General features: G+C 33.8%; 1 protein-coding gene across 1 annotated transcript in view; it reads left to right on the top strand.

Moving 5' to 3' along the window:
- The window catches only part of DNAH7 (dynein axonemal heavy chain 7), a 107,048-nt gene that overhangs the window by 18,770 nt on the left and 74,475 nt on the right, over nucleotides 1–13,803 (top strand). Inside the window, 6 exon segments of the mRNA XM_040561511.1 lie at nucleotides 2,471–2,695; nucleotides 3,916–4,062; nucleotides 4,647–5,332; nucleotides 7,801–7,987; nucleotides 12,636–12,829; nucleotides 13,570–13,768. Coding sequence (XP_040417445.1) covers nucleotides 2,471–2,695; nucleotides 3,916–4,062; nucleotides 4,647–5,332; nucleotides 7,801–7,987; nucleotides 12,636–12,829; nucleotides 13,570–13,768 — 1,638 coding nt within the window.

The raw sequence follows: 13,803 nt of genomic DNA on the forward strand, positions 1-13,803 counted from the left end.
GTGGGAAAGAAGTTGGAGGTAGAAGCGCACAGAGTTCTACAGGATGTCATCAATGTGGTTAATTTTATAAAAACAAGACCTTTAAATAGTAGAATCTTTATAAAAGTTTGTAATAAGATGTGTAATGACTATGAAAAAGTTTTGTACTATGCAGAGATTCACTGGTTATCTCATGGCAAATTGCTTATGAGTTGTTGAATTTAAAGATGAATTATGCATTTTTCTTTTACAAAGCATTCCAAATTTGCTGTCATTTTCTGTGATGACAAGTGGCTGTCAGCCATATGCTACCTAGCAGATATTTTTGAAAAAATACATGCACTTAATCTGTCCTTCAAGTTAAAGGTGACGTTTTTAAGAATGAATGAGAAAGTAACTGTTTTTCAAAAGAAAACTGTGCTATGGGGGGAGAATTTTGAAATGGATGTCTGGAAGTGTTTCTATCATTATGTGATTTTGTTGCTGAAAAGGATGCGTGTCATCTATAAAAACTCTCATATCTGTATATACAGTTAAAAAAAACAACTTGGAAACAGAATTTTCTAAACTGTTAATAATCTTACTAACAAAGTGTTTCAGTGGGTTTTGAATCTGCTTGTTAAAAATACAAAAATGTGATACCTTCTGATTAGTTTGCAAGAATAACTGGCTGATGTCAGGGAAGATGGAAATTTCCTAGCCTAAATTCAACATTGGTCAATAGGATCATGAGCAATGTAAGTGCAGCCAATGGCTACTATAGTGTAAGAAGACGACAAATTATTTCTGCAGTGTGGACAACATACCAGAAGAATTAAATTTAGATTGTGTGTTCTTCAGGTTTCTGAACAGCTAGTGTAGTTGAACAATGAATATTTCTTGGTTTCCCTGATTTAAAGCTGAGCAATCAAATTAGACGCGAAAGACATGAAAGATCCGTTTGTAATATCCTAAAGTAATCAAAGACTCGAAACCTCTGATGTAAGGAGCTTAAATATATGTTTGGTTCTTGACAAGAAAACTTTAAAAAGCACTCACTGGCAAGTTGTATGAAGTAATTTTACCTTTACCTTTACATACTGTGTTGAATTATCATTTAAAATTTCATAGATGTAGGGTCTGCAGTTTGGCAAGTGTAAAATCCCATCTCCTCACTTACAAATACCACTTCTCTAATCAAAACCCAACTGTTGTTTTGATGTATTCAGGCTCCGTTCAGCAAAGCACTTGCATACACACTTAAAACATAGCTGAACAGCAAGAGACTAAGACATGTTAAGTTCTGGTGTATATGCTTGATTTTAAATGTGTGGAATGTAGATGTGTGCTTAAAATAATTTGGATGCCTGAGTGGTTGGCTAAATTTGGATTGGAGTGGTTTGAACTGCTACAGTGAAGCTGAACATGGGATATAAGAGGAATAATTTTTTCAAGTAAAAAGTAAAATGTTTAGAAGTTGGAATCTGTGCTGAGACTATGGTGCCTTTAAGATACATACATTTAATACTACACTTTTGTGTTGGAGGAGAAAAAATTGCAAGTTCTAACGTGTAGCATGTAATATTTTACCAGCATCAGACCCCTTCTAACAGTTCTCCCACATCATTGTTGAAAAGATGTATCAGTCTCTGGGGTATTCTTTTAATAGGCCAATGTTCTCTAGATCCATAGCAATAAGTATACTTCGATGCATAAAAACTACTGTTAAAAAAGAGCAGAAGTGTGGGTTTACTGGACAGTTTATCCCTACGTAAAAATGTTTCCAGTGTTTTCACAGTGTCATCATATTAAAATTTTCTGTATCTTCAATTGATATCAAGTAGTTTTTATATATACTGGTATGCTATTATCTGTCCAACTGGCCAATGTTTTTACTAATACTGCTCTTTTAGAGGCTTTCAGAGCGTGTAGTTACAGATTTATTATTTAAACATGTCTGAATTGCTGTTCTGTTAAGAGTACCATACAGAATGCTACATGTATCAGCCTCCTATGCTGTCAACTGTTGAGATTTGAAAGAACAGCGTAAGTTTTATTTTAATCACAATGAACAATACAGTAGTTGTCTATATTCTTTATATTCTTCTAGGGAAGACCTAATCTTAACTGGGCCATCCAGTGCTTCCCTTTCTGAAGTATGTCCTGCCTTCTTACCCAAATTTGTGACACTTACAATAGCCTGTCTGGATTGGTTTCCATTAGTCCAAAGATTTGTGCATATAGTATCAGCAATTCTTTTAAGTTTTATTCAGTATAGTATCTAGTAAGGCAACTGTCTTAACAAATTATGTATAACAAGTTATGTACTGTAAAAGTAGCTAGTACCATGTTGCTCCAAAGAAAACAGTTTTCAGATCATGTTTTTCCAAATTTATTACATAAAATAATAAAAAAGTAAAAAATTAGCTTTTCAAGTTAAATGTTATTTATTTAGCGATTCTTTTGGGATTCATTTATGTAAAATATCTTTCCTTTTAATTTCTATTCCCAGGCCTGTATACGGAAAATAGAAACACAAGACATGATTGAATTGCAGCAGAAATTAATGAATGCTGTAAATTGTGTTGCTTTCCTGATAGAACATGTCTGCTTTTCACTAGCAGACATAGGACTGAACAAGAATGTTTTTCAGTGGAATGCACGAATGCCAGATATCTTTGAAGAGCACAGAAAAATAATTGAAGAAAAGACAGAACAATTTCAAGATGGTCTTAAGGTTTGTAATGACATTTAAAAAAAACTTTAATTTTTTAATGACATATAGGACATTAAATGATATTGGATGGAATAATCTCCTTTATTTTCCCATATATTCTAAAAAGTTTGCAGTAAAGATTTTGTATTATTCTTGATATTAACTAATTTTTGTCTGTTTTCCACCTGCTCACTTTTAACATATCCATGAATTCTGCAGTACAGGTCACATCTCGTATTTTGGATTCTGAAAGCTCTTTGGTTACAGAATTTCTATCAATGTTGATGAAAGCTGTCTGTATGTGAAACAGTAGAACTCAGCTCCATTAAAAGACATGTTTGTGGTTTGGCTTATGTGCATGAGCAGTCCCTTTGGAGTCAATAGCAGTATCTGAAATTTCTGTTATAGGTCCCTAAAAAATAATAATAATAAAATCTTAATAAAAAAAAAAAGTGTGATTTTGCTGTTAGGATAATGTCATATATATTAGTTTTATAACATAAATGCATCTTAATTCTATTTTGTTGTTTGTTTTGTCATGTTTTTTTTTTTCCTGTTACATTTCACATGTATTTTATCTCTGTTACTATTTTTCACTAGATTTACTAGGCTTTTACATTACAGTTTGTTATAGTATCTAAGTTCTGGGGTGTCTCTAAAAGGATTGCTAATGATTAGGTTGCTGATGTGTCAGGGTTACTGCCTGCATAGCTGTCTGCTTTGGCTTCCTTGTGCTCCCTAGTTTCATGATCATTTTGTCTTAGATCATATATATTTTAAGATAGTATGTTTCTATGTTTATGCAATACATGCAAAGAAGGAGCTGCTAATTGTTCTTGTGTTACAAATAAATGTGCAGCATAGACTGCGTTTTCTTGGAACATGTTATTGTTTTGTATGATCTGATGCTTGGTTTCAAACACTAACCACTGTTGATAATTGGTGTGAAATGCGTGTTGTAAAGTGGTATATATGAGGAAAAAGCTCTCCTTGAACTGTGTGGCTTTGAGACAAGAGACATACCTCTGTCTTGTGAAAATGTTTAGCTTCATTTGTCATTTGATTAATCCTATTATTGTATTTTAATTTGTGATATACTAGGGATCTGAATTTATCTTTCTGTTATTAGCATACTGGCTGTGTATGATACATAGCAAATCAGAATAGTTATTCCTCCTTTTTACAGAAGGTTAAATTTATTGTGATTTTCTTCATAATAACATTGTTTGATGTTCAATTAGATATGCTGTGAACAATTTCTTGAGGAACTGAAAAGCTACTCTAAGCAGGTTGAAGAACTTAACATGTTTGGAGATGTTCAAGAAGTCAACAAATATTTGAAGAAAGCTCAAGCATTAAATGCAAAGTTGGATCTTGCTGCTGATAAGGTACAGATTATAGTCTGAACTAGTCTAATAGTATAAATTGTATATTTGTGTTATCAGAGCCAACAGTTTACTTAGTAATGCAGTAATTTCTAATTCAGTTATGAAATATTTTGCATGATTTGTGATTTAAACTGCAAATTTACTGAGCAAAATAAATTGTTGCTATGTGATCTTGAGTTAATGCAGTAGTGTTTTGCACAGTGAAAGAGGGGATTAAGTTCATGTAGATTTATACAGAAATTCTAATTTTATGTTCTGTGAAGTACAATTCCTAATGCTTATTGTTTCTTCCTCTCTGTTACTGAGTCCGTGCTAATGCAAATTTTAGAGGAATGTCAGATACTATTTTAAACTTCTAGCTGTACTCCTCTATTGACTAGCATGAATGTTGAGCTGTCAGTGTTAAAGATTGCTTTAGCTGCAGTCAATAGCAGCAGTTTTAGTACTGTTGGACTGTTTTAGTAACTCAAAACTCAGTCTGATGCTTGTTGATGATACTAGAAAACCTCTCTAATCCCTGTGGTAAGGACTTGATATCACAGATAGCTTGGCTTATATTTCACACCTCAATTATCTCCCAACAGATTGAACAGTTTAATGCAGAAGAAGATGCCTTTGGATGGCCAGTATCTCAGTACCCTCAGCATAAAACAGTACGGAATGCTCTTGTTCCATATCTTCGTCTGTATGATATGACTGTTGAATTCAACAGAAAACACAAAAACTGGATAGAGGGATCATTTACAGAAGTGAATCCAGACAAAGTAGAGGTAGATGTAGGAAACTACTGGCATGGACCGTATAAACTAGAAAAAGCTTTCCACAATTCTCCAAATGCACTAGCAATAACACAACAGGTTCAATCAAAAGTAGAGGAATTCAAAAGCCACATTCCTCTAATCCAGGTGATTTGCAATCCCGGTTTGCAAGAAGGGCACTGGGAAGAGATGTCAAAAATTGCTGGTTTACCTCTGTCTCCTTCTGAAGACTCAAATCTTTTGTCATACATTAATTTGCACCTTGAACCGTTCCTAGAAAAGTTTGAGACCATCAGTGAAACAGCCAGCAAAGAATATTCACTTGAGAAAGCTTTAACAAAAATGATTTCTGAATGGGATCAAATGGAGTTCACTCTTCTTGCCTACAGAGAAACAGGAGCCCATATTTTGTCGTCTATAGACGATATTCAGATGTTATTGGATGATCACATTGTCAAAACTCAGACCATGAGAGGTTCTCCATTCATTAAGCATTATGAAAAAAGAATAAGGTAATTTTTTTTCTCCAATAGAGAGTCACCAAGTGATTTTACTAAATAAGAAATGATATTTTCTGGTTAATCTAAAGCATAGGGCCCTCAAATGTTTTTGTCTCTCCTCCTTAAGCAGTAAATTAATCTCATTTTACAGGGCTAAGTATTTTCTACATGTCAGAAAAAAACATTAATTGCCTTTTAAAGAACATTTTTATTTTTAATTAATTATATGGAAAGTGATAATGTATTGGAGAAGCTGCAAAACATTTTAACATGCTCTGTCTGGTACTGAAGTTTCCAGATATATAATACTACCTTTGTTTAACTGCATAATATATATTTGAGTTACAGAATGAAAGACTGTGAACTAAGAAAATATAGATTAATCTTTGTACATGCCTTTGTACATAATTTTTAAAGCTACTAAATCTTTTAGCTGTTCATTACAAATGTTAATTAAAAATGTTAGCCTTTTTGTAAGGGAGAGGCAGAAAAATGACAAGACAAATCCAGAAAAGCAGTGAAAGATATTATTTATTCTAATGCAGAAAAATACAGTCCAAAACATCTTTATATGTTAAAAAAATTTTATACTTTCATTGTTTAGCACAGGTTTTAATTTGATTTTGTCTCTTTCCTCAGTAAATCCTTTACTTGCTTCTTAAATTCCCCAGACATAGTCAAATTGTGGAAAAATAAAAATATTTCATAGAAAGTTTGGCTATAATTATCTAGCTGTATAAGTACCTTCAAACTCTATTAGCATGCAAAAAAGCTATTTCAGATTTCAGCACGTATTCAATAAATATAAACACATACTTAAATGTACATATATGTACATTCCGGTAAGTATTAATTCTCTAACTACTACTGCACTATAGTATAAATGTTCCTTCTTTATTAATGTAAAATAGTAGTTTTTATCTATTATTATGTTTAGCAAAAGAATAAACACACCACAGTAGTTTCACTTGACTTGTTTGTTTGCTTTATCAACTGACAGCATTTGTAAGAGTACAAGGCTCTTAGTAAGTACTTAAGTGCTAAGTCTTACAAGTACTTTAGCCTTTGAGATTTAGGTGATTACCCAATGGTTGCTTTCTATACAGCCCTACAAAGCATGTAGAATTCTGGATTCCTGCCAGCGAGGTTTCCAAATTCCTTGTCGTCATTTTTGTTTATCTTAGGTGTAAACAAATTAACTAGCCTGGCTAATTTTCCTCTTTGAAAGCTGCGTTTTTCTCTGCCTTTTGGTAGAAAAGATCATCAAAAATGATGTACTAATGCCAATAACTAAAAGATGAAAGAGGGACTTTGGGTAAAGAAGAAGGTATATGCAAGAAAATCTGTCTTTTGGTTAGAATCTGTGGTGGGTAAATGAGTGAATGAAGAAGTTAAGCATGTTTTCGTGGGTTTCATTTTGCAGAATTCAGTGCAGCCCATGGGTCGTGTTGAGAAAATCACTGTCATAGTTCTTTCATACACTATGTATGTTAACAGTGTGCACCTTTAATAATATTTCCATCTGCACTTTCCAGTGGAATGAGAGTTGCAAAATGATGCACTGTTTCTACACAGGAAGGAAAAATATATGTACCTGTTATATGACTATTTATTTATTTACTTATTTATTTTCAAATTGATTGCATATGTGAGTTAGGAATACCAGTGACAATAGGGAACTGATAATATCACATCTGTGATGTTGTTGAGATAGCGAAAGGATGGTGTTAATGATCTTAAATGATGAACTCAGAAGAACTGAGGAGACTCAGAAAAATGATAGACTAAAGGACTGAAGATTGAATAGATATCGAATTTTAATATTGTGCACCTGATCTATCAACAGGCTTATTCAACATCCACATTTGGAATTTGAAGTTAGAAATAAAATGTAATGGTTTAAGTGGCTTAAATTAACACTTGGACTATCTATTACTTGAAATCTTTTAGTTAAAACCAAATGTCGTCTTAGGACAATATCTACTTATTTTTGATTTAATAGTTCATGTTACTTTCATGGCTTTCTTCTGCCATTTCAGCCTGTCTAACCTAGCAAAAAATTAGACATAGTCATCTGGTGATCGGCATATGCCAACAACCAGATCGCATACTTAACGTCTATGAATTGAAGTGAATTTGTCCAGATACTACTACACACTAAAGCGCACACTAAGTTTATTCACTGATACTGTTGGTCTTTTTATTAGATTAACCTAGTTTGTGAAATCCTACAGTCAACCTTAAAAAAAGGTAGTTCAAACGCAAACAGATGATCCAGTTCCAGAAATGTGTGGACATTGTTATGCAGGAAATCTGCCTAACAGGCTAGATGAATATGCGATATTCCATTGAAATCTTAAAACTTTTGCCTGTTACACTTGCTCCTGAATATACAGCTTGCCAAAAAAGTCTTTGCAGTGTGAGAGAAATGTTATACTGGAAGCATCAATTCATGCATTTGAACTAATACTGTTTTACAGGGAATGGGAAGGAAAATTGTTGTTGGTACAGGAGATCCTGGATGAATGGCTGAAGGTTCAAGCTACTTGGCTTTATTTGGAGCCAATTTTCAGTTCTCCAGATATCATGGCTCAGATGCCTGAGGAAAGTAGACAATTCACTACTGTGTTTAAAACATGGAAAGACTTACTGAAATCAACTTTTCAGGTAAGTGCCACTGTCTTAAAGATACAGAGTGAATTAGTAGCGTATACTAGAAAATTGCTTCTGATAGCACAGTAATCTGTTTTGTTTTAGCCCCCTTTCTTAGATTCCTTTTAAAATTATTTTGTAGAACTGTTTCACACAGAATTATAGAAGCATTACTTGGGAGAGACCACTGGAGTTCAGCTAGTCTAACTTCTTGTTTAAGGCAGAACTTTTGCCAACGCTAGATCAGGTCAGCCACAGCTTTGTTTAGCCAAGTTTTGAAAACCTCCAAGGACAGGGATTCCTTGGAGGTTATCTCCAGAGACTTTAGCATTGTGCTACCTCCCTAGCAAATAATTTTTTCTCAATATGCAAGCTGAACATCCCAAGGAAATATTTGTACTTGGTGTCTCTTGTTGCCTAACTGTCACTGAAAAGAAATTGAATCTGTTTTTTATTTGTATATTTTTATTATTTAAAGATTTTATTATTTTTGATTGCAGTTCAAATAGTTGCTGGTTACAGTTAAATTCTACCTTAACTTCCTTTTAACCAAGCTGAAGAATTTAATCTCTTCCAGCCTCATCTCTCAAGCCATGTTCTATACTAGGGACTAAAATTAAACACATACAAAACAAAGTAACATAGCAAAGGTGATCCTGGCACTGTAGGTCAAGTGACATTGTCTTCACTGATGAATCAATTAAATTTTACACTAGTTGTTTTGAGGCAATGTCGTTTGTTCGCATATGGAATGGTAGAGACATCTCTGTAACTTTAAACCAACGATGTTCAACTTCCTTCAAAAATGCTAGTATGATCTATTAGAAATGAGTACATAAGGCAGTTGTTGGACACAATCACTACACTTGTCTGCCAGTTCAAAATATTCTGGTCTTGCTAATCTGTGTGTTATTTGATCCTTTCTGGAAGTTATCACATTTACTAGGATCAATTGAGATTGCATGAATACTCTTTGTTAGAAATCTAGCCTAGGGCCAGGTTAGATTGGCTGCATTTGTCAGGCTAACTGGGTGAAGAATACTTGTATGATTTCTTCTGCTGACTTTGCTAAGAGGGCAATAGCATCTAGCAAAGGGGTGGTACTAGGAGAAGAGGCAAGAACTGAAAGAGGCATGGTTCTGCATTCACTCTGAGTAAGTTCCCTAATATGGACATTTCTATTAGGATGGTGCATTTTTATTTTTAACTGGGCTTACTAAACTGCTCAACAAACTTGAAAAGATCTCTGAGTTCTGCAGATTTGAGGCCCAGGGCAGGGCATAAGTTCATTGTTTGAAGGAAAAACTGAAAAATTGCATTTTTAACTCTCATACTTTTGCAGAACCTTCAGAGAACCTTTATAATTAGGAGAAATGCTGAAGCAGTCACTCAAAAAGATTTTGGTCTGAAGTTTTTTCAGATTGCAGATATGTTTTTAATGTAAGAATTCATAATGTAATATACAAAGGAACCACTTGTTTTATTTCCTGGCAATTCTCCTCTATCGCTTAAAGATAAAGTTATTTTTCATTCTGTATGCCTTTTGTTTCCTTCCTCCCTGCTTTTCTCTTTCCCTCCCTCCCTGCCTTTCTCTCTTTCTTCTCTCTGATCTTCTTCGTGTTCTCTCTCTCCCTACCCTTCTTTCTCCCTCCTGCCCTTGCCTCTCTCTCCTCCACCCTCTTCTCTCTATATATCTTTTCCCCCTCCCCGCCTTCCTCTCCCTCACCTTCTCTTCTGCTTCTCACATGCACTCTTTCTCTCCCCAGCCCCATCCCTCATGGTCTTTCTCTCCTTCTCCCTCTTCTGATTTAGAAGAAAAATCAGAAATTTATCCCATCAAGCTATTGTGAAATCAGAAGTATTTGCTCTGGGTAAGAACCAAGTAAAAATAAAAAAGGGCAAGAATTTCAGAATTGTATTGATCATTATATTTCTGAACATTGTATCTGACGAATGATCTATCTTAAGAAAATCTTCTAATTTAGATATTCAGTTCTAATCAAATTTGAATTGTTTTTTGAATGTGATGTATCATATCTGGTAGAAAACAGGATCAACTTTTGCTTGTATAGGAGAGTGTAAATACCAGAATAATAGTTTAACAATCTAAGTTTATTTGCACTAAGCAACTTGGCCTTATTTTCCAGAAGATGGCACTCTGTTTCCACAAATGCAATGTTTCCATCTTATAGCTTAAAAGAATACTCTTCTCCAGTCAATATGAATGGTCTTTCTTAAAGCATAATGGTAACTTGAGACTGTTCATGATTTTTTGCATTTATATGCCATTGTATTATAAAATTGCTGTGAAAGGAATCAAAATGCTCCTTCTATTTGCTTAGCTTTTCATCACTGATTTGAATAATCATATATTCATTCATTTTAAATACCTAATTTAAGTAAAGCATATTAATAAGGACTAAAATATTTAGTGACTTATTTTCCACTTGATATAAAGTAAAATAAAACAAAAACATCAAACCAACCCTAGAATATGGAAGCATTTCTTTTTTTTTTTTTTTTGAGGAAGAAAGAAAAAAACTTCCAAGAAAAAAATTCCAAGGCTGCAACCTGTGATATCTTAAAAATTATATTTAGAAACTGGAGATAGTGGTGGTCTTTTAGCAGGCTATCCAAACTGTTTTCATACACTTGATTTACACTGTTTTCCTCATACATTTTTTTCCTCAAATTGATATAACAACTGACACTGATGTATTGAAAGACTGAGAGTTACGACATTCTTTTTTTTTTTTTTTCCCTCCGTGTCTTAGCAGAACCATAAACTGGAAATCTGTTTATATATATATATATATATATATATATATATATTTTCTCCCTACTTATCTTTTTCTCATAGGAAATAATAACCAAGCAGGAAGAATCCATTTATAACACTGGCAAAATGGCTTTGATTAGCTCAATCAGTTGTGCTTTTACAATTTGCTGATTATAAACACGCTAAGAAAGGAAACAAAACCTCTTTCTGTTGGCAACATATAGTTATGTGCTAGTTATGCATTACAAAGTGTTTTATAAGACAAATGACTAATTGTATTTGTGTGCTGACAGCTTAATTATCTATGTATAGATGAAAAGAGTAAGTACTTATTTAGTTTGTTCTGGTTTAGTATGTTGCAAGAGGCAAGTAACAGTAGGTAAATGTATTTTATGTACAAAAGAACACTGATTACTGTGTTACAGAGGTACACCTCCGTGAAGATTAATTAGATAAACATAAAATTATGTTTATTTATTTATTTAGTAATTTAGAAGTATATGTGTATTATGAGCAAGGAGTTGAACCAAAGCTGAAAGCAAATTGTAAATCATTTAAAAATGTTATAAGTTTTTGAACTGAAACCAAACTTGGAATTTATTTTTGAGTTCTCCAAACTGAAGCTGAACAGCAGTCAGGTTACTAGGTCAAATCTGCATTATCACCCTATGAGGGATTTATTTGTCACGGATACCTTTTGAGCTTTGCACAACAGTGTAGCTTGTCTGTCCTCATCTGTCCCTTGCAACATGAGTCACCAAGCTTCTGCCCTGTGATACTGTGTTGTTCTGCAAACCCTATCAGGGACTTTTTTGAGTGAGGCATTCTGTATTTGTAATGGGCTCTGACAAAACTGTTCCTAGTGGAAATAGTCTTGCTACATCTTTGATTTTCTGCATTGCTGCCGTGTTCTGTGTTGCTACTGTAGGAATTCTTACAAGTCCTCAAAAATAGATTAGTTTGAAATTCTCACTACTCATCTCTTTGGTGTTTCTCATTGTTTAGTTATATATATAGCAGTGTCTTTTTTTTTTTTTTTTTCCTTAGCAGGGGATTGGGGATTGGGATTAATCACTCCCCTGTATCTTGTAGAACAATATGTATTGCAATATGAGTGAGTTTGAATCAATTCATGGTTAGCAAGTCAGTTGATATACCAGTATGGGCCTTAACTAGAACCGAACTAGAATAAATTCAGTCATACATGAACCCAAGCCCACCCTAGAACTAAATATAAGCATTTTCTTGGTTAGACTTCCTCGGTCATAAATTTGCATAATTTTCTACTTTGCAATGTCTCTCTCATTTTGCTACCAAAATCCCATACTTGGTAAGAAAGATTAAAAAATATACTGCTGATTAGGCTATAAATCGGTCATAAAGTATATTATCTGCTAGAACTTGGTGTTCAGACAACTGCATGCCTTTCAGGCTTCTTAGCCTGGCAATCTTTACATCTTTTGAAAAAAACTCTTTTTGCATTTGTATTAATTGAGATAACTTTCAACTCAATCATTAGCTTTTCTAAGCATTTATATTCTTTTCAATTGAGTGGTTAATTTGAAAAGCACTAGCAAAGATCTGTATTTTGTCATCTACACAGTGTATAAATACACAAAACTCAGTGTTTATCCAGTGATATATCTTTGTGTTATTCAGGTGCTATAGTAAAAAGAAGTTACAGTATAATTTGTTACACTTAACCTAACTGCTTTCCCAGTGAAGTCAGACAGTGAAGGTTAGTAAATTGTGACCCTGGCAATAGTCTGAGTAAAGCAGAATTTGAAATAAAAAATATTTTTGCTCAAGACATTTCCTGAAGTGCTGTGTAGTGAATTACTTGAGAAGGCATTAACATTTTATCTGGAATTATTTCTTTTCCAGGACAAACATGTGCTGACAGTAGTAACAATTGACAACATGTTGGGAAAACTGAGAAAGTGCAATGAATTTCTGGAAGTCATTCTCAAGGGACTTAACGAATACCTAGAGAAGAAACGTCTGTTTTTTCCCAGATTCTTTTTTTTATCCAATGATGAACTCCTTGAGATTCTTTCAGAGACCAAAGATCCTACCCGGTACTGTAATATTCAATAGATGCATCTGTGACTCATGGTGCGTGTATACAGAGGCTTATATTTTTTTTTTCCTGACAGCTATGGTATTAAGATTGTACTTGGTTAGATTTTATGATAGGCAAATGCATAGTAATTTTTAATACAGGTAGTTAAATTCAGCTTTGTTTTCTAAAGTATTAACCTTTCTGTACACTGGTTTTCAGGAAAATCAGAAGTCCAAATAATAATTCATCAAATTAGCATACCTGTTTTTTCCCCAGTGGAAAGCTGATCATACGTGATCTATACACAGCTAACTTGAGTTTTTCCTTTTTAGGTGCAGTCCTACAGTCCTAGTGGAAGTATTTTTTTTTTTTTCCGGTGTTCTAACACTCTGAGATTTCTACTCCCCAGCCTCAGTCAAGGTTACACTGCAAAAGTCCATTTAGTACTGAATAGAATTAACTCTATAAAGGTTCCTGCAGAAGCAATCTTGTTAAGCAAGATAGCTTTCACCATGAGCAGAGGAGGAAAAAAAAAAAAAGTGAACCTCAAAAAGTAGTGTGGTATTAGCAAGGCATCTTGCGGTGTTTATACACAAGAATTATTGTTGAGGATAGACTTCTATTTAACAAACTTGAAGTTGTCTTTTAAGTAAATTCTTTTAAATTGTTAATTTTTTTAAATTATATCTTATTTTGCAAGTTTGGCAAGGAAAAAAATGTCAGAAGCTGTCTAATACTACTCCTTTTGCTTTCTAGAGTACAACCTCACCTGAAAAAGTGTTTTGAAGGAATTGCGAGAGTAGAGTTTACTGATGTACTAGATATTACACACATTAAAAGTAGTGAAGGAGAGACTGTGGAACTCATGCAGACAATCTCAACATCTGAAGCCAGAGGTCAAGTTGAAAAATGGCTGGTTGAACTGGAGGCAACTATGCTGAATTCTGTCCACAAGGTAACAAGTCCTAACTTTATTTTTGTTCTCCAAAG

Source organism: Cygnus olor, chromosome 6 (assembly GCF_009769625.2).
Source record: "Cygnus olor isolate bCygOlo1 chromosome 6, bCygOlo1.pri.v2, whole genome shotgun sequence".
Lineage (NCBI taxonomy): Eukaryota > Metazoa > Chordata > Aves > Anseriformes > Anatidae > Cygnus > Cygnus olor.